The sequence below is a fragment of the Podarcis bocagei genome (genome assembly GCF_964188305.1).
Source record: "Podarcis bocagei genome assembly, chromosome: Z".
In the NCBI taxonomy this organism is placed as follows: domain Eukaryota; kingdom Metazoa; phylum Chordata; class Lepidosauria; order Squamata; family Lacertidae; genus Podarcis; species Podarcis bocagei.
Window position 1 is genome coordinate 19402424 of NC_138140.1, and position 27996 is coordinate 19430419.

General features: G+C 47.5%; 1 protein-coding gene across 1 annotated transcript; it reads left to right on the forward strand.

Annotated features, from left to right (window-relative positions):
- On the forward strand, positions 1–27808 carry AGPAT2 (1-acylglycerol-3-phosphate O-acyltransferase 2). The gene is made up of 6 exons (XM_081178884.1): positions 1–397; positions 19031–19164; positions 21718–21893; positions 22937–23032; positions 24858–24930; positions 25559–27808. Exons 1-6 carry the CDS (start codon positions 201–203, stop codon positions 25723–25725), a joined length of 843 nt encoding a protein of 280 aa, XP_081035010.1. The 5' UTR covers positions 1–200; the 3' UTR covers positions 25726–27808.
- The last annotated feature ends 188 nt before the right edge of the window (positions 27809–27996 follow it).

Sequence of the window (27996 nt, forward strand, 5' to 3'; positions counted from 1 at the left end):
GACGGGCCCGGCTGAGCCGCCTGGAGTTGCGTGCCGTCACTGCTGCTGCCACTGTCACCTTTCCTTCCGCGCCTACAACGTTTCGCGCTCCACTACGCGGCTCTCCCGGGCTGTATCCCGCCAGCTCCTCTCCACAGGACCCGCAAAAGGGGAGAGCGAGACTTTTTATTGCGGTCCCCCGGCGCCCTTTTGCGCGTAGGATGGAGAACCAAGGCGGGTGGCTCTTCTTCTGGGTGCCCCTCATGCTGGTTCTGGTGGCACTGGCGCTGGAGCTCAGCCCACGGGCCAAGTTCAAGGCGAAGATTGGCTTCTACTGCGTCCTCTGCGTGGTTGCCTCCACCTTCACCGCCCCCGTCTGCCTCCTATGGAACCGAGGAAGGACTGTCCACAACATGACGTGAGCTTGGAAGCTTCCCCGCTTCCCCGATCTCCTTTATTTATTTGGGGTGTTATTTGCAATAATAGCTGAGAGTTTGGGATACACACACACACGCATCATAGCGGGTTGGACTAGATGATCCTTTGCGTCCTTTCCCATTCTACGATTCTGTGACATCCCTCCCACCGTTTCCTTTCCCGGGTCGGGATTCCTTTCCAACTCAGGGCGTGGAGCTCTGCGCGCGCTCGCAAGCTCTCCTCGTGCTTTTCTTTCACGGATGTTTAGCAGGCAGTTTGCAAAGTGTGGCAACGTTTGGAGGCTCACCTCTGCCAAGGGCAGGCTCCTTGTTTTTCCCACACACGTGTCTTAATACAAATGACTGCTTTTTTAAAATTTATGTTTTACCGCCCTTAAAATATTTGCAAAAATCCACAGAACGCGGCTCATGCAATGTCTTTGGAAGCCGTTTTCTCTGCTGCCTTCTAGCAAAACTCTTAATGCAAGCTTTCCGTTTTGGTGACTTGTGGAGCGAGCCTTTTCTGGAGGGAGAGTTTTCCTCCTCCGCTCTTCCGGGTTTGCAAGTCCTGCCTCTTCCTGGAGAGTAGAGAGCAAGCTAGGATAGAGAAATCTCGCTTTAAAACAGCGGTTCTCAACAGGTTGAGAAAGGCTGCTTTTGCTTTCCATTCTCTTAAGAAACCTTGATCCTTCACTTCCTCAAATCTCACGCGCACACACTTTACAAGAGCCCCAAATCTCACACCGGGGTGGGGGTGGCGCGGACTCTCTGTGCATAGTCTAGAGCAGCGCTTTTCAAACTTTTTCGGCCACCGCCCCCTTGGCTCCATAAACTCAACCCCAGCGCCTGCTACCCTACCCTATAAAAAGACATTGTTCTGAATTTTTTTGTTGGCATCCATCTGTCTCGAGAGACAGTGGAATGCGCCTCCGGGGGTGAAGTCAAAACTGCTGGAGAATCACGGTCCCAATAACAGACAATAACAGTAAAATTCAAAACAGCAACAATTAATTGAACATTTACTCAAAATCCAATTAAAACTCTTTGGCTTAATTGGAGGAACTTGATCCAGTGATAGCAGCTTTTCAAAGTGTAATAGTCATTTACACCTTCAGCGCCACTCTGCCCCCCTCTTGTCTCTCTCAGTGCCCCCCAGGGAATCAGCCTCCTCCCGCCGCCGCCGCCCATGTTACTGCACACTTTGGGAACCACTTGGTCAGGGTGTCTTTTTGCACCTCTGATTCCCCTTGCTATTGCAAAAAACAACAACCCCAAGAACAAAATACGCAGCTGGCTGCTCAGAAGACTGCCCCCCTCTAGACTTGGGAAAATTGTGCACACCCACCCAGCTATGACAGTTGTCTCCAGCATTCCTTCCTGACTCCAGTCTAAATTAAACCTGCCCAAAGCATTGATGCGTCATCTGTGTATGTTTAAAAAGTTCAGACCCTCCAAGTGCCCCTATTTTCCAGTGACGTTCCTGGTTTAGAGAAGCCGTTCTGGTTTCTGATTTGATCCCGGATTGTCCCACTTTTCCTTAGGATGTCCCTAATTTCATTGGAGAAATGTTGGAGGGTATGGAGTTACCTGACCCCCGAGCCATCTGAAAGCAATCCTGTATAGGGAAGGTGTTGGTTTTTTAAAAATGTTTAATCTTTTATTACATTTCAAATATGTTGGAAGCTGCCCAGAGTGGCTGGGGCAACCCAGTAAGATGTGTGGGGTATATATAGTAAAATTATCATTCTGGAATGGGACGTCCCCATTTTCATCGGAGAAATGTTGGAGGGCATGAAAGTTGCTTTCTGGCTTGCATATGCACCACATATTTAGAGCATATTTCCACCCACCCACCCCTGAAGAATCCTGGGAACTGTAGTTTAAAGGTGTTGGAAATTGAAGTCTTGTGAAATATAGTTCCCACAATTCTTTTGGGGAGGGGTGTTTTTAAATGTACAGTATAGCGTGAATTCAGCCTTTTTATAATAATAATAATTTATTATTTATACCCCGCCCATCTGGCTGGGTTTCCACAGCCACTCTGGGGAATTTAAAAAATTTTAAAAGTGGAGATGTGAGTTTGGACTAGCTTCTTACTATTATTCTCTCTCTCTCTCTCCTCTTAAAAAAAGTAGACTGAGATCTCATTTCTCTTCCCTTATTAGTTTAGCATAATCCAATGAAACATTAATGAAATCGCTAGCATCTACTTTGCAGGCAGTTTCTTTAAAAAATAATAATCAGCATGTCACCCAACATCTTCAGAGGTGTTTTATCCAACAATATCTCCTTAGAGTAGACACATTGGAATTAAAGGGCTTGACTGATTTGGGTCCATTAGTGTCAATGGACCTATTATTTAACGTGTTTATATTTATACCTGCTTCCTCCCAAGGTGGTATGCAAGGCAGCTCATCGCATTCAAAAGCAACATTCTAAAATACAATTATACAATAATTATAATACATCAAAGTTGGACCACAACTCCATTGCTTTTCTATCCCCTGCACCCACTTTAGTTTTGGAAGCCAGCTTGTGCTACACAGAATGGGGGTTGCAGTTCCCCCTTCCAGGAACTTGATTTCTTTCTCTGCAAGAGATCCATGATACATTTCCCCCTAATTAAATGATGTTGCGTAGTGGCTGGTCTAAGGGAGCTGCAGCAAAGATAATGAGCTGCTATTTTGAATCAACTCTAATTACAGCACTCTTGCTATGTGTGGTTTCTAGAATCGGGCCCTGCCTGGCAGGTGGCAGGTCACAGTCTGGATTTCCACAGCATATTTTATTTAAACACATGCTAGTATCCATACTGCTGAATAACCAACCGCAAAAAATATTCTGGCAATTTAAATGTTGCCATTATTTTGCATGAAATAACTAGGCCTGCATTTCCATTTCAGAGAGACTGAGAGTGAGAGTGTTGGGTGGGTGTTTTAGTGCAATAGTGTGAGTTGAGGTGTCTTCGTCTGGCTGCACATACTGACTTCTGAGCAAGCAGAGATCAGCATTCCAGACCCACCCAAATTTTACTTCTTTATATGCTTCAGGGCATCTAGGTCTGTCGAAAGGGGAGAGAAGAAGATAACCTCTCTTTGTGGACCTTCACTTCCTTGGGTGATCAAGGGACACAACTTGAATTATTTCAAGCATCTAGCCCTCATGGTTACTGAGATAATCTTGAAATTCATGCAACAGCCTTTTAATTATTATTATTTTAAAGCCCCAATTAACTAGCATTTCAACTGGTTTTGATGTTGGCTTTATTCGGACATTTCAGAATTTAATGTGCAGAAGTTTGGAGGTTGGGTATTGGAACAAAGCCACTCCTGTCAATCATGTGTCATGAAGTGATTGCTAATTGTTCTGCTGGTGTGTTTGCAGAAAATGTGTGTGCGCATTCCCTTTACTGCAACTGGAAATATATTGCACCAACATGGCTGTTCTCCAAACATGTGTACCAAAGTGTTTTTATGCAATAGACACACATATTCCTCTTGTAAACAGTGTAGGAGAAATATAGTACAGTGGTACCTTAGTACTCAAACTTAATCTGTTCCGGAAGTCCATTCCAAAACCAAGGCGCACTTTCCCATAGAAGGTAATGCAAAACTGATTAATCCGTTCCAGACTTTTAAAAACAACTCCTAAAACAGCAATTTAACATGAATTTTACTACTGAGACCATTGATCCATAAAATGAAAGCAATAATCAATGTACTCTACTGTAAAATAAATAAGATAGTATTGTAGATGATAAAAATCAAAATTTAAAAAAATTCAAATCTGTACTGATGATAGTCATTGTTTGGATGGGGGCTTTTATCCATTTCCGCAGTCACACAGTCAATCAATCCATCAGTAGCTGAACTGGGTTCCACACAGTCACAAAACTAAATTAACCCAAAAAGCCTTAAAAACAAAAATGCAAAATAAATAGCAAAAACAAAAGCGCCAAACTTAATCCGTTCCGGAAGTCTGTTTGACTTCCAAAATGTTCAAAAACCAAGGCGCAACTTATGATTGGTGCAGGCGCCCCCGAAACAATAGTCAACAGCCACACTGGACGTTCGGCTTCTGAAAAACGATCAAAAACACTTACTTCTGGGTTTTCGACATTTGGGAACCAAGGTGTTTGAGAACCAAGGTACCACTGTATTAAATAAAAGACCTCTTTATTTAAAGTTTCTTTAAACACTTTTCCTGAAATGCCCTACATGGGAACATGGGCGTAGTCTGGATTTTTGTTGAAACAGCAGGCCTTTTGTTTTCTGGGGGGCAGAACCTCAGTTAGCTATGTGTTTTTATTGATTTTGGAGGGGCAGCTGCCCCCCCCCAGCTGCACTCATGGGTGGGAAAACTGAGCTGGTGTGAAAGGGAACCTCAGTTCCACCCCCACCATCCGCCATGCCAACTGTTTTCTCTCATCCAGAATTGTGTGCCCCTTTCCCTGGTGGATACAATACACAGAAATCACTGCCTTAATACAGTGGTGCCTCGCAAGATGAAATTAATCCGTTCCGCGAGTCTCTTCGTCTAGCGGTTTTTTCGTCCTGCGAAGCAGCCCTATTAGCGTCTTAGCGGATTAGCGCTATTAGCCATTTAGCGGCTATTAAAGGCTTAGCGGCTATTAAAGGCTTAGTGGATTAGCAGCTAAAAGGCTATTAGCGGCTTAGCGGCTTAGAAAAAGGGGGGGAAGCGGAAAAAAATCGGAACACTTGCAAGACGTTTTCATCTTGCAAAGCAAGCCCATAGGGAAAATCGTCTTGCGAAGCAGCTCAAAAACGGAAAACCCTTTCGTCTAGCGGGTTTTCCGTCTTGCGAGGCATTCGTCTTGCAGGGCACCACTGTAGTATTAAGTTCAGGGTCTAAATTAACTTGAGCTGCACCACCACCATTTTCATGATGTAGTCCTCCCCAAGCCCCAAGTCAGTCGTTGGAACCTCCATATATAGCTGGGAAAAGATCCCCTGCCTCAAACCCTGGAATACAGCTGATGCCAGTCAGTGTAGACAATATGGAGCTAGAATGGACCTGTGTTCTGACTCCATAAAAGACTGTGCTCCTATTTAATTCAGCCTTTTCTTCAAGTCCACGAGGACTAGAATGTGAGATTTCTCTCTCACTCAAGCAAAAATAAATGGCCGGGTTGTGAGTGGGGCATGGGATGTGGGTGTCAGAATTCCCCTTTCACACCCCTTTCCTCCTTTCTTGTGTTGCTCCACACCCTGACAGACTGGAATTGTTTGGGTCCCATGAGGTATTCAGAGGTGTGTGGGCTCCAAACACACCTCTCTCTCTCTCTCTCTCTCTCTCTCTCTCTCTCTCTCTCTGTGTGTGTGTGTGTTGCTGTAATGATGCTTTCATGTCGAAAGCTTTATTTAAAGGAGGCAAGTTGAGGCAAGAATTTTGTTTAGCAGGAATGCCTGTGGAGAGGCCTGACACTTTGCCACACGGTCACTTATTTGCATGCTTTTTACAAGGACAACACCCACCACACAAAGGGCAAGAGGTGGGGAGCCTTTCTTTTGCGAGCCCCCCAGGTGCGCATTCCCTTACAGGTAACATTCCAGAGGCTACAGGCCACTTGTAGGTACAGCTGCACACAAGTTGGAGGGTTAGATATGGAGTTAGTCATGTGCAGAGTAAAGTAAAGCTAAAGGGACCCCTGACTGTTAGGTCCTGTCGTGACCGACTCTGGGGTTGCTGCGCTCATCTCGCTCTACTGGCCAAGGGAGCCGGCGTACATCTTCCGGGTCATGTGGCCAGCATGACTAAGCCGCTTCTGGCGAACCAGAGCAGCGCACGGAAACGCCGTTTACCTTCCTGCCGGAGCGGTACCTATTTATCTACTTGCAGTTTGACGTGCTTTCGAACTGCTAGGTTGGCAGGACATGTGCAGAGTAGACCTGTTTAAATTTTAAAAATGTGGCCTGCAGACACCCCATGCCTTTGGAGTACATGGTTTCTTCCCCCAAAGAATCTTGGGAAGTGTATTTTTGCTCCCCAGGGAGCTACAGTTCCCAGTGCCTTTAACAAACTGCGGTGCCTATAACTCTTTGGGAAAAGCTGAGTGCTTTTAACTTTTTTATTTCATAAAATCTATACAGCGCTTCATGATTTAAGAAATAAAAACTTTAACACAGTTAACAACTGAGACAAAACAACAAAATTATCAACAGGAAGAATTAACAATAATTTAAGACATTCGAAAAGTTAAAATAGCAATAGACTCACATCTGCTTTCTAAATAGCTGCATAGGCTTGTCTACATAAAATTGTTTTTTGCAGGTGCCGAAAAGAGTATAGCAAAGGCGCCTGACCAATATCCATAGGCAGGAAGTTCTGGGGGTTAGAAAAAATTGAGTTCTGAGAGATGTGGGCTGGGGGTTATGTGTGATGTGTACCCAGCCTAACACTGGCATGTTAAATATAGGATAGATCTGCACCCTATATTTATCTATTTGGACTTCCCTCAATGAATCCTGGGAACTGCAATTCACCCTTCACATAGCATCCTTAACCAACTGCAGCAGGGGCTGTACCTTGGAGCAGCAAACCTTCCCCTAAAAATGAAGATTCTTGTCATGGTTTTGAGTAAAGGGCTGAATTTAATAGGAACTTGCTACTTATATTTAACTTAGGAAGATTCCTTCTACTAAGTCAGACTCTTGGTCCACTGTCTACACTGGCTGACAGCAGCTTCACAAGGGGGCTTCTGGCAGGGAGTCTTTTTCCAAGACCTACCTGGAGGAGATCTGCTGGGTGTTGAACCCAGGACCTTCTGCAAGCAAAGCAAGTGATCTGCCACTGATCTGCAGCCCTTCCTCATACATTTGGTGCCCTCCAGGTGTTTTGCACTAAAGCTCCCATCAGTCCCAGCCAGCAAGTCAAAGCCTTGAACAATTCAGCTAAACGCTTGTTTACAGGGCCTGCATTAACAGCCTGTCCTAGAGATATTGGCTGGCTCTCCTAGTTTGGGGTCCTTCTGACACACAGGAACTCACTCAGATTGTCCAGCAAACAACTGAATGCTCAACCAATCTGTTCCCCCCCACACCCCTTACTGCCAGTCCTCACATTCCCCTCCTAGCAGCTCTTCCCACAGGCCCAGCCAGATGAAGCCTGCAAAAGAAGGAGCAAATGAAACATCCTAATGTGTGAGCATTAGCCCCAGAAGCCACTTAAAAAGGGATCAAGGATGCAGCGTGGCCCACATGCAGAGGGGCGGTGATCACACTTACTCATCCTCTTAGAGCCTATAAATAGAAATCCTAGAAGCACATTCACCAGGGGTGGCAGAGTTTATTTATTTGCAGGGCATATAAGTTCTGGCATCAAGCAAACACAAAGGCCATTAAACAACAAGAAATTTTAAAGTCCTATAGCAGCAGCTGGAAACTTCTAAGGCCACATGTGGCCCTTTGGCCCTCTCTGTCCAGCCTCCAGTGCTCTTTCCTTGACCACCCCTCTGCCCCCAACCCTCTCCACATGGGCCCTGCTGCTCCTGGAGTGTACATGAGTGTGCTTGGAATGTGTCCTTGAGCTGTGACAACACTGCTGTCCTGCCTGAACTGAGACATGTCTATATCTGTATATCTATGTATAGAGCAACCTCTGGGGCTGCAGTTGATGAAACTCTACTCAGAGTAGACCAATGAAATTAGGGAAGGGCTGTGGCTCTGTGGAAGAGCCCCTGCTCTGCATGCAGAAGGTTTTGGGTTCAATCCCCAGTGTCATCTTCAGGTAGGACTGGAGAGTTACTGCCAGTCAGTGTAGACAATATGGAACTGAAAGGATCAATGGTCCAATGACTCAATAGAAAGCAGCTTTTTATGTGCCAGTTCACACCAGAGGAAAAGACTCCTGTTCGTTATCAACCAGGGTTCCAGAACAGCCTCAGAACTTAACAGTGTGGTTCTGGTTTTGCAGTTCTGGGGTTGCACACTTTTTGCAGCAGCCAGACGCCAGGCCGAATAGCGAGAGGCCAGTGGGCCAGTTTTGGGGATACAGTTTGACATTAAATAAAAAGTAGTAGTAGTAGTAGTAGTAGTAGTAGTAGTAATGTTGTTTGTTATACAACCTTGGTGTACCAAGGGGTTGACCTGACCCAGGAAGGCCACCCTGGCCAGTAGGTCACCTCCAGAAGGGATTGATCTACTCCTGTGCCACAATTTAGTGGCTAGTGTGGTTCTTTGGAGCAGGTTTTCTGGCCTCCTTGGTCATCAAATATCCCTGCCCTGAGATTTATATAAACTGCAAAGGGGGTTAATCAGGCCTTGCCCACAAAGGCTGTGATCTAGCTAACTTTGGATTCCAAGAGCCAGGACTGGGTTTGTGTATAAGGCTATGTACACACTGCAAAATTAAAGCAACCCACCCAACCCCCTTAAAAAAAAAAAAGAATCCTGGGAACTGGAACGCTGTGAAAGGTAAAACAAAGTCCCCAGGGCTCTTTGAGTGAAAGCCATGTGCTTCAGATGTTTGGTATGTACACTCAACCAATGGAAGGGAGCCTGTTTTGTTGGCTGGTTCTTGTTTTACAATAATCTTGTTAAGTTTATATTGCTCCTTATTCCTTCCTAGAATGGAGCGGCTCCCCTTTGAAGAAAGTTTGCAGCAATGGGGACTTTTTAATTTAAAGAAAGCCTTTCTTTGCACAGCACATAGTTAAACTATACTTCCACAGGAGGCAGTAACAGCCACCAACCTAGACGGCTTTAAAAAAGGATTATACAAATACATAAAGGAGGGCTAATGAGGTCTACTGGCCATAATGGCTGTGCTCTGCCTCCATAGGTGCTTCTGAATACCAGTTCCTGGAAACCACAGGAGGGGAGAGAGATCTTGTGCTTGAATCCTGTTTGCTGGTTTCCCCTTTGGGGTATCAGGTTGGTCACTGTAAGAACAGGGTACTGATCCAGCTGGTGGTTTGTAAGATCGAATAATAATAATAATAAATAATAATAATAATAATAATAATAATAATAATAATAATAATAATAATAATAAATTTATTTATACCCCGCCGCCAAAGCCGGGCTCAGGGCAGCTAACAGCATTAAAATTTCAGTAAAAACATAATGGGGGGGTACACCAATTTAAAATACAGGTTAAAATGCAATTTAAAATGCAGCCTCATTTTAAAAGTAGCCCATAGATCAAAACCATAAGGGGAGGGGAACATAAGGGTCAGACTGAGTCCAAACCAAAGGCCAGGTGGAACAGCTCTGTCTTGCAGGCCCTGTGGAAAGGTCAAGTCCCGCAGGGCCCTAGTCTCTTGTGACAGAGCGTTACACCAAGTTGGGGCCAGTACTGAAAAGGCCCTGGGCCTGGTTGAGACCAATCTAACCACCTTGCGACCTGGGACCTCCAAAATGTTGTCATTTGTGGACCTTAAGGTCCTCCGCGGGGCATACCAGGAGAAGCAGTCCCATATAAAGTGATTCAAGGCTGCATATATGTGTCTTCTGCGTCAGCCCTTCCAATTTTATTCTCACAACAACCCTATGTGGTAGGTTGAGTTGAGAGTGAGAGGGGTTGCCTCAGACTTCACGGCACCTGGGCCTCCCTTTGTGCTGATGCTATGAATAAAGTGTTTCATATGGGCCTTTTCTGAGGAATCTTCAAAGTCCTTAGGGGTGCATGACCAAGTTGTGTGGCAGTCCTGGCTACTCCTGTTTTTCAGAGAATTTGGTGCCTTGAATCAGGCTTACTGTATGAATTTATGAGGTTGAGGCCTTGTCAGAATGAGGCCACCCACACAGGCAAGAATAAGGAAACAAAACAAAAAAAGGCATTCTACATACCTAGGGACGCTTTTGCCTTTTCTTTTTTTTAACTGTTTTCTTGGGGGGGTGGGGTGGATTTCCTGGTGCAGCTGACATCTGTGTCATGAGGGAAATGTTGCAATGCTTTCTGATAGGGCTGTGGTGGTGGTGGAGCTGAGTGTAACATCATGACCCTGTCGTCATTTCAGTCCTGGGTGAGGGTTCGAGATGCTGTAATCAGAGAGTGACTAAAAATCATGACATAAGGAGGTCAGAGGAAGTTGGCTGTTGCAAAAACGCCGTGTTCCTTTTCGACAAACACTGTTTCCTGTGTGCAAAGTCTGTCTCTGTGTGTGTAAGGTTGTGTGAGTGAAGGGGAGGAGGGAGAGGTGGAAGGCAGCAAGTCTGCTCTGGACTCGCCCCTGGCACAAAGAGAGGCTGCCTTAGACTGAGTCAGCCCATCTAATTCAGTGTCACCAACACTGACTGGCAGCAGCACTGGCTTTCCAGGGTTTTAGATTGGAGACATTCCCAGCCCTACCTTGATATTCCCAGAGGGATTGACCCTGGGCCCTTTGCATGCAGAGCAGGTGCTCCATCTCTGAACCCTGGTCCTTCTTGGACAGAAGGTTGCCATAGAGCAGGGGTCAGTAAACTTTTTTAGCTGTGGGCCGGTCCACGGTCCCTCAGACCTTGGGGGGGGGGGCTGGACTATATTTCGAAGAAGAAAAAATGAACGAATTCCTATGCCCCACAAAAAACCCAGAGATGCATTTTAAATAAAAGGACACATTCTACTCATGTAAAACATGCTGATTCCCAGACCGTAGGTGGACCGCATTTAGAAGGCGATTGGGCCGGATCCGGCTCCCCGGCCTTAGTTTGCCTACACATGCCATAGAGGATGTTCCTCCCCCCTGTCTGCAAAAAATCAAACAAAAAAAACTAGCATGCTCTGTTGATTTTGCAAAGGAGGAGATGGAAGTGCCATGGCTTGCAAAACTGCAATGGATTGGCTCTTACTTCAGAACCATGGAATGGAGTCTTTCTCCATAGCAGTGGACCATTGCCAGAGGCAGGGAATCTCCAGCTGGGGCTGAGAGTGAGCCCCCCCCCCGTGCCCCCGCCCGCCCAGTTTGCTCTGATTCAGTGAAAGGCAGCTTCCTAAAAAGAAGAATACTACCTCCAGTGTTTCTTGGGGTGGCTAACAACTGTGAAGCGAGGGCAGAAATTTTAGCAGTGCTTTACAGTGGTACCTCGGGTTACATACGCTTCAGATTATAGACCCCACTAACCCAGAAATAGTACCTCGGGTTAAGAACTTTGCTTCAGGATGAGAACAGAAATTGTGCTCTGGCGGCGCGGCGGCAGCAGCAGGCCCCATTAGCTAAAGTGGTGCTTCAGGTTAAGAACAGTTTCAGGTTAAGAACGGACCTCCGGAACGAATTAAGTACTTAACCCGAGGTACCACTGTATTTATTTATTTTCCTCTGGCAACAGAAAAAAAGTTCGTTTCATAAGGTTGTTGTTAGGACTGGACGTCCTCCCATTAGATGAGGCTAGGTACAAACACAAGCATACCTGCAACGGATCCTGGAAGTCCGTTTTGTCCTTGGTTGTGCTTTTACTGTACTAGGCTACGTGTGGACATAAGATGATCCTTGGTGGATCAGGCCTAAGGGGATCTTAGAGTAGTCCAGGACCCTGGACCCAATAAATTCCCTATGCAAATTACTCTAATTTGCACATGAAGATTTCCCAGGAAATTCACATCACCAGATTAAGAACATAAGGAGAGCCAGTTGGATCAGGCCAATGGCCCATCAGGCCCAGCATCCTGTCCTCACAGTGGCCAACAAGATGCCCCCAATAGGAAACCTGCAGCAGTTGGCACGAGGGCACTCTCCTCTCCTGTGGTCTCCAGAAACTGGCATTCGTAAGCATTACAGTGGTGCCCCGCAAGACGAATGCCTCGCAAGACGGAAAACTCGCTAGACGAAAGAGTTTTCCGTTTTGGAGGTGCTTCGCAAAACGAATTTCCTATGGGCTTGCTTCGCAAGACGACAATGTCTTGCGAGTTCCTGCTGGGTTTTTTCCCTCCCCCCCCCTTTTTCTAAGCCGCTAAGCCGCTTATCAGCTGATCCGATCAGCAGATAAGCCGCTAAAAGCCGCTAATAGCGCTAATCCGCTAATCCGTCAATGGGCTTGCTTCGCAAAACGAAAAAACCACTAGACGAAGAGAATCACAGAACGGATTCTTTTCGCCTTGCGAGGCACCACTGTACTGCCTCCAACTGTGTATGCAGAGCATTGACCTCAGGGTTAGTAGGCACTGAACACCTCATCTCCTCCATGAATCCATCCAATTCTCTTTTAAAGCCATACAGGTTTGGCAGCCATCAGGGCCTCTTGGTCCTGGCCCACTAATGAGGCTGTGGGAGACACCTGCCTTCAATGACAGACGCCCAGGAAAGTGGCACCCACCTTGCCTCTGTCTCAGTGGAAAAGCGTCACCCTCAAGTGGCACAAATTTCTGGAGAGGTCTCTTTTATATATTGCGAGATCTCATGGAGCACGTGAGACTTCACAAGACTTTGGCGGTATCTTGCAAGATGATATCTTGCAAGACAGATGTCAGAATCCGGATTCAAGAAATTGGATACATGGGCCCAAACTGACAGTAGCTCCACTTGCTCAACTGCTTAGAAGCGTGAGGGAAAAGCAGCCAGGCCAGTTTCTGGGGACGCAGCATTGTTGCTGATGACTTAATTTGCTACAGAGCATCTAAGGGAGGAAAGGCAGTTCCAAACCCCAAAGCACCATGTATATTTCATGACTAAAAAAATTCCTTCCAGAAGCACCTTAGAGACCAACTAAGTTTGTTATTGGTATGAGCTTTCGTGTGCATGCACACTTCTTCAGATACAGGTTTACTACACCTATCAGCTAATCACCCATTCCCACCACCCTTCTGAGTAATACCCCTCCCCACCCTCTCACTATATAAAGTGGTACCTCGGGTTACATACGCTTCAGGTTACACACTCCGCTAACACAGAAATAGTGCTTCAGGTTAAGAACTTTGCTTCAGGATAAGAACAGAAATCAGGCTCCGGCGGCAGCAGGAGGCCCCATTAGCTAAAGTGGTGCTTCATGTTAAGAACAGTTTCAGGTTAAGAGCAGACCTCCGGAACGAATTAAGTACTTAACCCGAGGTACCACTGTATAAAGGTCTGGTGACTTCTGTTTCAGTGTATCTGAAGAAGTGTGCATGCACACAAAAGCTCATACCAATAACAAACTTAGTTGGTCTCTAAGGTGCTACTGGAAGGAGTTTTTTAATTTTGTTTTGACTACGGCAGACCAACATGGCTACCTACCTGTAACTATTTCATGACTGTTTATTAAGTTTCTGTCCTAGGATACAAGAAAGGTAGTCTCTCTAGCAAAAGATCACCCCCAGTGAGCTTCAGGACTGAGTTGGGAGGGATTTGAACCCTGGTCTCCGTCAGGGCCTAGTCCTCATTTAATCCCCACAATGACCCTGTGAGGTAGGTTATGCTGAGAGAGTTACTGGCCCCCAAGGTCACACCCATGACCTTTGTGACCAAATGGATGGATTTAAACCCTGGTTTCTCCCAGGGCATAAGGACGTGGGTGGCCTCTTGGGCTTGCCAATCAGAAGGTCGGCAGTTTGAATCCCCGCGACTGGGTGAGCTCCCATTGTTCAGTCCCAGCTCCTGTCAACCTAGCAGTTCAAAAGCATGCCAGAAAGTCGAGTAGATAAATAGGTACTGCTCCAGCAGGAAGGTAAACGGCGGTTCCTTGGTCTGCTCTGATTTGGGTGTTCCATTGCACCAGAAGTGGCTTAGTCATGCTGGCCACATGACCTGGAAAAAACTGCGGACAAACGCCCGCTCCCTCAACCTGTAAAGCGAGATGAGTGCCGCAACCCCAGGGTCGTCTGTGACTGGACTGAACTGTCAGGGGTCCTTTACCTTTACCTTTTGTCTCCCAGGGCACCCTAACAACTATACTCCAACACACTACAGAGGCAACAAACCGTTCTGGGCTTTTGAAGCTGGAAGGTGGGGCAAGTTACACATTATCCCAAGAGTGCACACACTAGCTGGAACACTCATCCACCACTCATCTGCTCTCACCTGAGAGAGGGCAGGGTCCACTCCACTGCTCTCGTGTGCCCAGGGAGGAGTTCCCTGGAGAGAAGCCAAGTGCAGAAAGGAAGAGGCTTGGTGCCTTGTGAACCAAACAACTGAGGACCTCCCTGTACTCCAGCCAGGGTGGCAAAGCACTTCATGCTGGTCAGTGTAGACACAATACTGCGCTAGATGGACCAAGGGTTTGACTCAGTATAAGGCAGCTTCCTAGGGATGCGGCTGGCGCTGTGGTCTAAACCACTGAGCCTCTTAGGCTTGCTGACAAAGCTCCCATTGCTCTGTCCCAGCTCCTGCCAACCTATCAGTTCGAAAGCACGCCAGTTCAAGTAGGTAAAGAGAGACCGCTGTGGCGGGAAGGTAAATGGCATTTCCATGCGCTCTGGCATTCATCATGGTGTTCCGTTGCACCAGAAGCGGTTTAGTCATCCTGGCTACATGACCCGGAAAGCTGTCCGTGCACAAACGCCAGCTCCCTTGGCCTGAAAGCGAGATGAGCGCCGCAACCCCATAGTTGCCTTTGACTGGACTTAACCATCTAGGGGTCCTTTACCTTTACCAATGCAGCTTCCTATGTTCATCATCAACGCCATTATCAATATGTTCCTGTATAATTCAGCTCCTTATTGAGAACCATGACGACTTGCTTGTTCTTTTTAGGGGAAGGGCTACAGCTTGATGGAAGCACATCTGCTTTGCATCTCCTAGGTTCAATCCCAAAGGCAATTACAATGCAGCAATAATTTGTGTTGTCATGATTCAACACAAATCCAGCTGTTGAGGGGTGTCTGGGGTGTTGGGGAGGTGTAGTACCACTGGTGGGGGACATGCTGTGCTCCTTCCAGGTATAGTCTGTCCACCTTGGGTCCCCACCCTGCACTCCACTCTCACCTGTGGCCCCTAGAAGCTGTCAGCATGCAACAGCAGCTTCAACTGGCCAGCTAAACCAGGTGAGGAACTTCCCCTGCATGTGAAGACAGGCTGCGGTGGACAAGACCAATAGTGGGTCCAATGGTCAAGAAGGTTTGAAGGGAGACCATCTAGGAGAAGGAAAACTGATCTTATACCTTTGCTGCCTTGCGGGACATCTGGAAAAGAGAAGACTTAAGCAGTAAACCCTACACAATTCCGGAGTGAAGTCCCTGGGATGGTTGGGTGGCACCTTGTATGCCTCCTTTGGAGGCATACCAGCCAGACTGGTAATAATAATAATAATAATAATAATAATAATAATAATAATAATAATAATAATAATAATTTATTATTTATACCCCGCCCATCTGGCTGGGTTTCCCCAGCCACTCTGGGCGGCTTCCAAAAGAATATTAAAATACTATGATACATCAAACATTAAAAGCTTCCCTAAACAGGGCTGCCTTCAGATGTCTTCTAAAAGTCTGGTAGTTGTTGTTCTCTTTGACATCTGGTGGGAGGGCGTTCCACAGGGAGGGCGCCACTACCGAGAAGGCCCTCTGCCTGGTTCCCTGTAACTTGGCTTCTCGCAGTGAGGGAACCGCCAGAAGGCCCTCGGTGCTGGACCTCAGTGTCCGGGTAGAACGATGGAGGTGGAGACGCTCCTTCAGGTATACTGGACCGAGGCCGTTTAGGGCCAAACATATAGCTCTGGCAACTACCAGGTGGCTTTAAGAGAGGGTTGTGGAGGGAGACAAGACTATCAATGGCTACTTGACATGATGGCTATGCTCTACTGGAGGCAAGATGCCTCTGGACACCAGTTGCTGGTAATCACAAGCGGAGAGTTTCTGCTGTTGCATTCCTGCTTGTGATCTTCCCATTGGAGGCATTTTGCTGACAACTGTGAAAAGACAATGTTGGATGAGATGGGCCTTTGGTTCAATCAGCAGGACTCTGTCCATGGAGGACTGCTGTGTTTGCAGGCCTTCCATCCCCAGGGGCAGTCTAGCTCAGAAGGGCAGTTGCTGGGAGGTACAGGTGGGGAGAGTTGCTGTTGCATTTGTGTCCTGCTTGGCGCGACTTCCCTTTGCAGTACCTGGTTGGCCACTTTGAGGACAGAAAGGTGGACTAGATGGGCCATTGGCCAGATCCAGGAGGCTCTTCTTACCTTCTTAAGGTGGGTGGTGTAGATTTCCTGGGAAATTTTCATGTGCAAATTAGAGTGATTTGCATAGTGAATTTATTGGGGTCACTAAACTTTAAGCTTACTGAGATCCTCTGGTTGCCTGTTGCTAGTTCTCCTGTATGTTGCAGAGGCCAAGCTGGCCTCCATTAACATCGCAGAATTGAAGAGTTGGAGGGAAACAGAGGGTCATCTAGTCCAAACTCCTGCAGTGTTAGGAGTTGGCCATTTATTTTTTCCGCTCCCGTGTTGTGCAGAACAGTCTTCCAACAGAGATTCATCAGGCACCCTCACTTTTGACTTTCAGGCATTTTGGTTTTGTTTTGTTTTTATGCTGTCCTTTTATATTTTTTGTTGGGGAGGTCAGTCTGGATGATGCCCCAAGTGCTTTCTGATTCTGGGGTCCCGTGCCCAGTGAGGGTTAGCAGCAATGGAGGAGGTTGCTGAACAGGTCAGACAAGTTTCTTTGTAAGAACTTAGCTCAGAGGTTTTCAACCTTTTTGTGTCCATGGCTCCCTTGACCAACTACATTCTTTCTGCGGCTCCCCTGTGGGGAAACATGCTCTGAGCCTCAGAAGCCGTTATGCCACCCCTTGCCGGCAGCCCCTCACCCCCTTTTGAACACCCTCCCTTGTATTCACTTGGCTTCCTCTCCTTTCCCCCCTTCTTGGGAGTCTTCTGGGCAGCAGCTCAGTCTCAGAACCGCCAAAGGAGACTTGGCAACTATGAATGTGAGGCTTGCACCTTACTCACCTTGGGTGGCAGCAGTAGGCACCACTGGGCCTGCCTGCTAAGCCTCCCACTTGTCCGCCCATTCCCAACAGCCAGGGCTGACAGGCTGGCTGGCTGGGCTCCCTCACCCACTTCCTTGCTTACTCCAAGGCAGCCTCAGCTCCTGGCCAGCCCCAGAGGCAGCATTCACCTGTGGAGCTTATAGCCAGGGCTGCTGCAGCAAACAGCCACACAAGTCTTTGGGAGGCAGAGGTGCAAGAGGGCATCAGAGGAGGGAGGGGAGGAAAGAGGGACAGAGGCCAGTGTTGCCCGCAGCACCCCTGACCATCATTCAAGGCACCCCAGGGTACCACGGCACACTGGTTGAAAATCCTTGCCTTTGCTGGCCACATACACATTCTCATCAGCATCCCCAAAGAATGAGCCAGGTTGCAAGAACTACAACTAAGCGATGGGGCCCTCCAGACTAATGGGGGGGGGAGTGAGCTTTCCTCCACCCCTTTCACCTACTTGCAAGGGATAAACAAGAGCCAGAGAGGTGTGTTATGAGCTGAGCTGGAAGCAGCCTGGAAGCTGGAGACACAGAGACCTGCTTGCTCTGTGCTGGATCCAAAGCTATGACTAATGGAAAAGCAAGATTTCTTGGTGCAATCATCATCATCATCATCATCATCATCATTATTATTATTATTATTATTATTATTATTATTATTATTATTATTTGTACACCACCCACTCTGGGTGGCTTCCAACAAAGATTAAAAACACATTAAAATGACACACATTAAAAACTTCCCTGAACAGGGCTGCCTTCAGATGTCTTCTAAATGTCAGGTAGCTGTTTATCTCTTTGACATCTGATGGGAGGGCGTTCCACAGGGCAGTGCCATTACTGAGAAGGCCCTCTGCCTGGTTCCCTGTAGCTTTGCTTCTCGTAGTGAGGGAACCGCCAGAAGGCCTTCGGCGCTGGACCACAGCGTCTGGGCAGAACGATGGGGGTGGAGACGCTCCTTCAGGTATACTGGGCTGAGGCCGTTTAGGGCTTTAAAGGTCAACACCAACACTTTGAATTGTGCTCGGAAACGTACTGAGAGCCAATGTAGGTCTTTCAAGACCGGTGTTATGTGGTCTCGGCGGCCGCCCCCAGTCACCAGTCTAGCTGCCGCATTCTGAATTAGTTGTAGTTTCCGGGTCACCTTCAAAGGTAGCCCCACATAGAGTGCATTGCAGTAGTCCAAGCGGGAGATAACTAGAGCATGCACCACTCTGGCGAGAAAGTCCGCAGGCAGGTAGGCTCTCAGCCTGCGTACCAGATGGAGCTGGTAGACATCTGCCCTGGATACAGAATTGACATGTGCCTCCATGTACAGCTGTGAGTCCAAAATGACTCCCAGGCTGCGCACCTGGTCCTTCAGGGGCACAGTTACCCCATTCAGGACCAGGGAGTCCCCCACACCCGCCTGCCCCCTGTCCCCCAAAAACAGTACTTCTGTCTTGTCAGGATTCAACCTCAATCCATTAGCCGCCATCCATCCTCCAACTGCCTCCAGGCACTCACACAGGACCTTCACTGCCCTCACTGGTTCTGGTAATGCTATGAGCCCCTCCATCCTATGCTCAGGTTGTGCATATGTGTAAAAAGAATCACATATCCTGAAGACACCGCAGCGTCCACTGACCTTCATTCCAAGGAAACCAAACCCAGGGTCAAGCACTTGGAATCCCTGGAGTCTCCCACTATTTGGCGATTGGGGTGGCATGTAACGATTTTTTCCTCAAGTAGCCAGTCGCTTTTCATGTGATTTTATTTGTTTAAAATGCTCCCGTTACCTGACCTCTCATTTCCTCTCCTGCCTGCAGGATCATCAAAAATGTTGTCCGGAGCTTCAAGTACTTATATGGGCTGAGGTTTGACAAGAAGGGCCTAGAGCACTTCGAGGTCGAGGGGCCCTGCGTCATCGTTTCGAACCATCAAAGCATCTTGGACATGATGGGTGAGAATAGCCAGAAGAAGCTTCCCCTTGACCCAGCACTCAAAACTGGTTCACGTGATGATGACATTTTCCCAGAGTAGAACAGAAATACAGAATATAAAATGCAACATAATTTGTATAAACATGAACAGCTAAGTGAGGCAGCAGTAACTAAGCAACAACAACAACCAGTGCTCACCTAGCCCAGAATATAAAATACAGTTCATTGCACAGGCTGCCTGAAACATGGTATTCGGAGCCTTTTTTAAAGAGTTGTTTGTGGTGATGTTCAAGAGGTTAACAGGCAACGAATAGCAATGAACTACAAAGCTGTGGAACCACCACTAAAAAGGCACCCTCTCTCTAGAATCCCCACCAATTTCAGTACCCGAAGGCAGAGGGCAAATTACTAAGGCCAACATTTCCAATCTTTAATGTGCAGGCAGGTTGAAATGGGTACAAATGGCCTTCCAAATACCGCATTTTTCTCTCTATAACACGCACCCGACCATAACACGCACGTAGTTTTTAGAGGAGGAAAACAAGAAAAATAATATTCTAAACGAAACAGTGGAGGTATGATTTTTGTGGTTCATGCTGTGGCCACAGACATGTGATCTGACAGTGAGTTTGGAGTAGCCCAATGCAAAAATCCTGAGGATCCATGTGGATCCATGCTTTGTAACGTTTTTGCACCACTGCGGCCCCAGGCAACAGTGGGTGCGTGCGTGATTTTTTTGGTGCAAGATGTAGCCATGGACATGCTATGTGATCTGATGGTGAATTTGGGGTGACCCAGTGCAAAAATCCTGAGGTTCCATGTGGATCCGTGCTTTGTAACCACGTTTTAAGTGGGGAGGGAAGGAAAAGCACTCAAGGGACAAGGAACACGCGTGGGGTGTGTGGAGAAGGATGCTTCTAATAATGCAGAAGAGGGGTATAAGGGGAGAAGGCTCCTCTCCTCTCCCGCTTTGCTCCTTTAAAGAAGCAGGCTCTCTGTCCCTCTCTGCTCCCCACTCAGCAGCTCTTCTCCCACTTTGCTGTTTCAAAGCGAGCCACGGAGGAGGGAAGGAAGGGGAACCATGGATCCTCTGCTCACGACTGCAGCAGATCCCCCCCCCCGCCATCCGTAGGCATTCCCTCCATAACACGCACAGACATTTCCCCTTACTTTCTAGGAGGAAAAAAGTGAGTGTTATGGAGCAAAAAATACGGTAATTGTTGTCCCAAAGCATTTTGGGCTTTAAAGATTACACACACACAAAAACCACAGTGCTTTGAATTGGGCACCTAAGCACACCAACCAGCAATACAATGGAGATGATAAAGGCATTTTGAAGTCTGGTGGCTGCCTTTAAAACCATCTGAAGTCTCTGAGTCATCTATAAGGGCAGCCCCATACAGTGCTCATTACAGAAGTTAAGCCTAGATCTAATTAGAACACAGATGGCTGCAGCTAGGTCCACTGTAAGACATTTTTAAAAATATATATTAGTTGACTGAATATCTGTTGGCTGCTCAAGCACAGATGTCTAAAGATTAAATCAGCGCAGGGAACCCTTTTTAACTTGAGGGCTGCATTCTATTAGAAACCCATAAAGGGGCCGCATGCTGGTGGGGGGTGGAGCCATAGACTAGGACCTGAGTGTAACAGCAGATGTGACTCTTAACCTTTTGTCCAGTGAATCCTGCGAAAGTTGGAAGTTTCGACAAAAGGACACCCTGCACATCTCTCCATCTTCTAAATTTAGATCGGGGTTGGCAACCTAAGGCCCATGGGCTGGTAGTGGCCCACAGGGCTTGTCTAACAGACCCATGGCAACCCCTGCCACCCCCCAGCCCACTCTTACTGGCACAGCACAGGGACTGACTTCTGGGTTGATGGCGCCTGTGTGCATGTGCACAGGTGCTCCTCTGACCTGGATGTGCACCAGAAATAGTGTGTGTGCACGGGCACTCCCCTGACCCAGAAGAGCGCACGTGCACACACGCTCCAGCCCATCCTCCGACGTACAGAACATGGACCGGCCCATCATCTGGTAACCTTGCCAACCCCTGGTTTAGATCCTATCAAAGCATCAACATAGTTTTGAAAGAGGTGCAAGGTTTATCCTGTTTGTTTGTTTGTTTGCTTGCTTGCTTGCTAGTTGTTACTTGCCCTTCACCCCAAGGCCCCAGGACGAGTTACAAAATTAAAACAGTTTAAAACAACATACAACCATAAAAATGAAGTGGGTCCTTATGCAGGAAGAGGACCCTCTGTGTTAACCTCAGCACCCAAGAGGGTCTGTAGGGAAGGAGGGGGTCTTTCAGGTATTTGGATCCTGAGTTGTTTTAGGTCTTTGAACACTAAAGTGAGCACCTTGAATTGGGCCCAGAAATGAACTGGTGATTGGTAACTCTCTCACCAGCCCTGTAAGGTAGGTCAGGCACCAGCGGAGTCTTCTCTGTCCAAATCTAACACTCCTGCCCTGTGTTGCCGCAATGGGGACTCCCTGATAAGGGAAAGGGAGAGGATCCGTACTGGACCACAGAGCAGAACTCAGCATCCTGCCTGCTCTCCTATCCCTTTAGGCTTGATGGAGATCCTCCCAGAACGCTGTGTCCAGATCGCGAAGCGGGAGCTCCTCTACTTCGGCACCGTGGGCCTCATCATGTACCTGGGTGGTGTCATCTTCATCAACCGGAAGAGAACCAGCAACGCCAAGTCCGTGATGGCCGGAGTGGGCCAAGCCATGATGAAAGACAATGTGAGTTGCAGGAGGCAGGTTGCAAATATGTTTGCATGTGCACGCACTTGAGAATTGCACTGTGGCATTTCATCTCCAGTAGTTTTATCCAGTGGTTTTATCCTAAAATGCCACTGATCAACTCAATGAAACCTGCAAAGTATTACCTGTGTATATCAGTCACTTGTGAGAAGGACAGTTATCCTTTATTTCATTGTATTTAAACTGTGGCATCTTAAACTCAAGCGTTGGGTCCCAGGTGGCGTCCTGCAATGAGCACATGCAATGACACACAGGGTGGTCCTTCTGACTAGGTAAAGGTAAAGGTACCCCTGCCCGTACAGGCTAGTCGTGTCCGACTCTGGGGTTGCACGCCCATCTCGCTTAAGAGGCCGGGGGCCAGCGCTGTCCTTCTGACTATTCTTCATTTATTCTTTTGTGGCTATCCCTCTCCCCCCCCCCACAAGGAGCTCAAGATGGCGTACATGGTTCCCCCTTCTGCTCATTTAATCTCCACAACGACCCTGTGAGGGAGGCTAGGCTGAGAGGCAGTGACTGGCAGCCAAAGTACCTCCAGTGAGCTTCACTGCCAAGTGAGGAGTTGAACCCTGGCGCCTCCCAGGTCCTAGCCCACATTTAATCCCCGCAGCAGCCCTGTGAGGTAGATTAGACCGAGAGACAATAACTGGCCCAACGTCACACCCAGTGAGCTTCATGGCCTTTGAACCATGGTCTCACAGGTGCTAGTCTGACACTCGCACCACACTCGCTTCATAGGACATCATCTCAGTAATCCTAACAACAATCCTGCAGGGTGGGCCAGAATTATTTCTTGCCTCCCATCTTGTAGCAGATGGTAGGCAGAGGGATCTTACTCTCTTAAGACAAAGTGAAGTGAATTCATAGGAGACACAAGGTTTGAACCAAAGCTCTGAGAAGCTGAAGTCCTTCTAAGCATCATGGCAAAGTGGTGGTTTGAACCCTGGCCTCTCAGGTCATGATCTAGCACTCTAACCACTAGGACACACTGTCGGACTTTGAGAGTTGTATGTGTCTTTCTACAGGTCAAGGTGTGGATCTACCCAGAGGGTACCAGGAATGGGAACGGGGAGTTGCTGCCGTTCAAGAAGGGAGCTTTTCATCTTGCCATTCAGACACAGGTAACCAACAGATTTGTTCATGCAAAGCATGCACAGTGGATAGAGACCCCACCCCATCTTTATTCGGCATTTTGTACTTGTTTAAGGGGTGGTTACAAGCAAACGGAGACTCATCCTGATTTGCTTGTGTTTAGTATTTACATACCTTCCCATTAATCATTAGTTTACCACACTTTAAAGGTAAAGGGACCCCTGACCGTTAGGTCCAGTCACAGACAACTCTGGGGTTGCGGCGCTCATCTCACTTTACTGGCTAAGGGAGCTGACATTTGTCCGCAATCAGTTTTTCTGGGTCATGTGGCATCATGACTAAGCCACTTCTGGCGCAACGGAACACTGAAACCAGAGCAGCGCATGGAAATGCCATTTACCTTTCCGCCAGAGCGGTACCTGTTTATCTACTTTCACTTTTTGGTGTGCTTTTGAACTGCTAGGTTGGCAGGAGTTGGGACAGAGCAATGAGAGCTCATCCGGTCTTCGGGATTCGAACCACCAACCTTCCAATCAGCAAGCCCTAGGCTCAGTGGTTTAGACCACAGTGACACCCTTAACCCCCCTTTAAACCATTAAACCCCCTTTCATTGCATGAAATTTGGAAGGCAATGGAAGAGTGCGCCTTTGTGGGTACATGCCTTTGTGGGTGAAGTCAAACTTTTGGAGGGTTACAGTGCCGGCTGTGGCTGTAGAGACCGATGCAGGAGAGACATGTTTCGTTGCAGCATGTTGTTGCAACAACATGGTTGTTATGCTGCAGGTGCAGCGTTGCATTTCTTCTCTGTGGTCATCCCAGCAGTCATTTCTCCTCTGCTGGTCACTGATATGGATGCACAACTTGTCTGTCTCTAGGCACTGCTGTCATCTGCATGGGATTCCGACACGGTGGGATTAATGTTGCCAGCCTTCATGCCATGTTTGTAGACATCTTTGTAATGTGGAGTTGGTCTGCCTGCAGGCCTGGTGCCTGAAGCCAGCTCCCCAAGAGAGCATGCCTTTGGGGATCCTCAAGGACGTGCATGAACCAAATGTTCCAGTACATGCAGTGGAATCACCCCCATGAAATAGTGACAGACAGAGGCCAGCCCATTATATGAAGCCCAAAAGAAGGTCCTGAGTGCAGCAGTCCTCCTCTGCCTATTCCTCAGCAACAGAGGTAGACTGCCTCTGAGCATGGAGGCTCCATTTTCAGCTATCATGCTTCCTGCAGTTGGATCAGGCCAATAGTTCATTTAATCCAGCATCCTATTCTCAGAGTGGCCAACCAGATGGCTATATGGGAAGCACACAAGCAGGACAAGCAACAACAACTCACACCTCCAACAGTTTCCAGCAACTGTTATTCAGAAGCATTGCTGCCCCCAACTGTGGAAATGAAGCATAGCCTTTATGGCTGCTAGTGCCCTTCCATGGCCCTCTCCTCCAGTCATTTGTCTAATCCTCTCTTAAAGGCATCTGTGCTGATGACATTGCTGCCACTTCCATAGTGTAACTCTTTGTGCACTTTGTGAAGAAGGACTTTCTTTTCTCATTCATTGGATGTTCTCTCATTCAGAGGGAGTGAGGAATAGCTTTTCTCTATCCACTTTCTCCACGCCAGGCATCATTTTGTAAACTTCTATCATGTCGCCTCTTACTTGCTTTTAATTGCACTGCTGTTGCATCAGTGTCACCTTGCAGAAGATACCCATTCCAAAATCTGTGAACCCAGAGGGATCCTAGGGCCAAAAGTGGGGTATAAATCCTTTTTTAATATGCATGCAGTAGCAACAACAGCAGATCTCGTTGAGGTCAGTTGCTAACCATCCTCCATGCCTTCTCTTGTCTCCAGGTCCCAGTAATTCCTGTGGTGTATTCCTCCTTCTTATCATTTTACAATTCGGAGAAGAATCTCTTTACATCAGGTATGGTAGTGGCTGGTCTGCAAACTGTCCTCTTCCCAGACCCTGTGCATTATTTTTAAAAGGAGAGGTCTGCCTGGTGGTCTGGACCCTTGCACAAAATAGCCAATATTCCAAAGCCCTTTCAGGGTTAATTCAGGGGGGTTGCTGTCACTGGAGGCTGCCTCATTGACAGGGACTTCTTGGTGTTGGCTCCCCGTTTGTGTAATGCCCTCCCTGGCAAGGTGTGTCTGTATCTCTCACTACTGATTTCCAGGAAGAATGTTTAAACATTCCCAGTTATCCAGACACTTGATGGCGTTTTTTAATGTGGCAGCACCTGCACATTGGAACTCCCCGCCTGTTGACATCAGACAGGCACCTTTGCAGTACTCTTTTTGGCACCTGCTAAAAACATTTTGATTAGACAAGCTTGCCCAGATGTTTAGAAAGTTGCTGCCATTTTTAAGCTGGTTTTAGTGTATTGTTATCTTAACTATTTGGAAGTCTTAAATTATTGTTTTTTTCTCATCGATAATTTAGTTATTTTATCTTTTTTTGCAACCTCTTTGTTTTTTTTGTTTTTTTTACAGTCAAGTGATGTATAAATTTGACAAAATAAATACATAAATGATTTATTTACCCTCACCAGGCAAAATCCAGGTCGAAGTCTTGCCCCCCATCCCAACCCAGGGTCTGACTGCCATGGACGTTGACGACCTCACCAACAGATGTTACAGCAGCATGAGAGCAACCTTCCTCCGGCTGTCGGGGAGGCCCAGTGAAGTCAACGGAGAGGCATCCAGCCTTGCACAGTGACAACTTTTTGAAGGCCCCGGTGCCCTTTTGAAACGACCTGTTGCCAAAAACGAAACTTTGTGGTGATTCTTCTTTGCTTAGGACGAAGGGGGAAAGTTTGCAAACTCTTCCTCAAAGTCCTAGGGAAAGGGAGATGGGGAAGGGAACGCCTCTGCATATATCTATCATTATCATTCCTGTTCTCGTCTTCAGCTTCCCTTCCCCAGACCAGCCAACACCAACACACAGATTAAACTCTCCAACTTGTTGCTGTGACCCTTCGGAGTTTTGGGGGAAAGCCCCTTTGACTGTCCAAAATCCAGGCAGAAATGTGCTCATTTTTCTCTCCCTCTCTCCTCTGCTTACTTGAAAGGGGTTGGATCTCACCTGTTCAGCCCTTCCCTATGTTCTAGGGTTATTGTTCCTTCAGCCATGCCCCATCTCCATGGGGCTCTATGGGGCTCTAGGTCCCACCTCACCCCATCCCTTTGGAGGTTGAGAACAGTGTTAACAACTTTGCCTCAAGTTTGTATAACTGGACAGGGAATTATGAAATGATGTCTCTCAATACTGTGGAGGTTTTTCATTGCATGGGGTATGTGTTTTCCACACACACATTCCTTAGACACGCAATTTCTCCCTTCCTGATTATCAGTGTACTTCCAACAGTCTGGGGCCCACTTCTCATTGGGTGGGAGCAATGTCCCGAAATGGGCTTCTGTACAGAAACAAGCAGTAATAACGGGAGGTGCTGGCTTTTTATCATTTTAATCATATGTACTTTAGGGGATTTGGGTGCAGAGTTCCAGGATGGGTTGGAGGGGGAACCCCACCGAGGATGGTCTCTGTGAAACTCCAAGGATGGAGGGTCTCCATTGGAGCTGCAAAAACAGGTGACCTTAGCTTGTCCTTTTGTGTTGGTTCTGTTTTATGTTGTGGGTGGAGGGGAATGTCTCTGGGAAAGGGGTATTGGAGGTGGGAGAGCTTTGGGCTTCAAATTCCAGAGTTTCTGTTAACTTGGAAAGTCATCCTTGCTTTTTAACAGGGTTGGGGGACTCTGGGTGTTGTCAGATTTCCATCTGCTCTAACCACAGTGATGGATGCTGGGAATTGTAGTCTCGTCAACATCTGAACAGCTACAGATGTTAGCCTTCCATGAGGTCAGGCCAAAGGCCCATCATTACGATGGGAAGCAAGTGACATCTCCCCATCTTGTTGGGAGCTGTGGATGTCAAATGGATGTATGTGTCAGGGGAGTTTGGTAGCCAGAATGAAGCTCAAACTCACTCAAGAGCAGGGTAGCATTTTCTTAAACATTTGGCTAAGTTCCCTGCACTGCCTGCCTTCTTTTGTTTAAAGGAAGGGAAACACTCCCAGTAAATTGCAATTGCAGGTGGATCCTGCAAAAATCTCGCAGTTGCATTTTGCTTCAGGGGTGTGATTCCACAGCCAGCGTCTGTTGGCCAGGATCTTGTGATCTTGTGTAGGGCGATACTTCCAAAGGATTTGTTCCATTCTGTTTTTAGGGCACAATCTGGGCAAGCTCCACTATGCAGGTAGCTAACCCTGCTCACCCACGAGAGATTCTTGGGGCTTCCCATCAGCCAGCATGACCAGTGGTCAAAGACAACAATGATGGGAGTTCCACTCCAGCAAAATCTGGAGGGCCACAGGTGTTATTCGGCACTTCTTTCATACATAAGAAATGCCCACAAACTAGACTTGTTGGTGTTCTTTGGGGAGGGGGCCTTGTCACGTGAGTGTGTCCCTCTGGCCTGAGTTCGTGGCCTGCTTAGTTCACCATCTCTGGGCACAAATCATCAGTTTGGGTGTTGTCATAGGGGACAGGTGTGTGGTGAACTGGACTGGCTCGTCAGATGGGCAGGGATTGCTCAAGGTCATGCTATGTTTTAATGTTCTTAGACGGCAAGTTGGGGAATTTTTGGCCACTGTTTTTGTTGAAAGGGCTGTGTGTGCGCAGATCCGCTCTGATTCCTAAAAGACCAGCTGCTCTTCAAGAGTGCCTGTAACAGGTGCGCCACCTTGGAGCAGATGTATTTTCTCCAAATGAAAAAATAAAATAAAATCATATTGTTAATAGCTATAGGATTTGAGAAACTGCAAAATCTCCCCAGGCACTTGGGTGCTTCTCTTTCAGCTGGGGAAAAACCCAAAGCATTAAGTGTGGGGCACAAGATCTGTAGACAGGTTGGCAGTACGGGGGGGGGGGGGCTTTTGCTCCTGTTAACATGGTGACTGGTGGGGCACTTCCGTCTGCACCATGAAGGGGGG

Excerpts from the sequence above, each read along its gene's own strand:
- AGPAT2 (XM_081178884.1), top strand. The coding sequence starts at position 201 with ATGGAGAACCAAGGCGGGTGGCTCTTCTTCTGGGTGCCCCTCATGCTG. Across the intron at positions 398-19,030 it reads AGGACTGTCCACAACATGAC|GATCATCAAAAATGTTGTCC; the intron begins GTGAGCTTGGAA and ends TCCTGCCTGCAG. Across the intron at positions 19,165-21,717 it reads AAGCATCTTGGACATGATGG|GCTTGATGGAGATCCTCCCA; the intron begins GTGAGAATAGCC and ends CTATCCCTTTAG.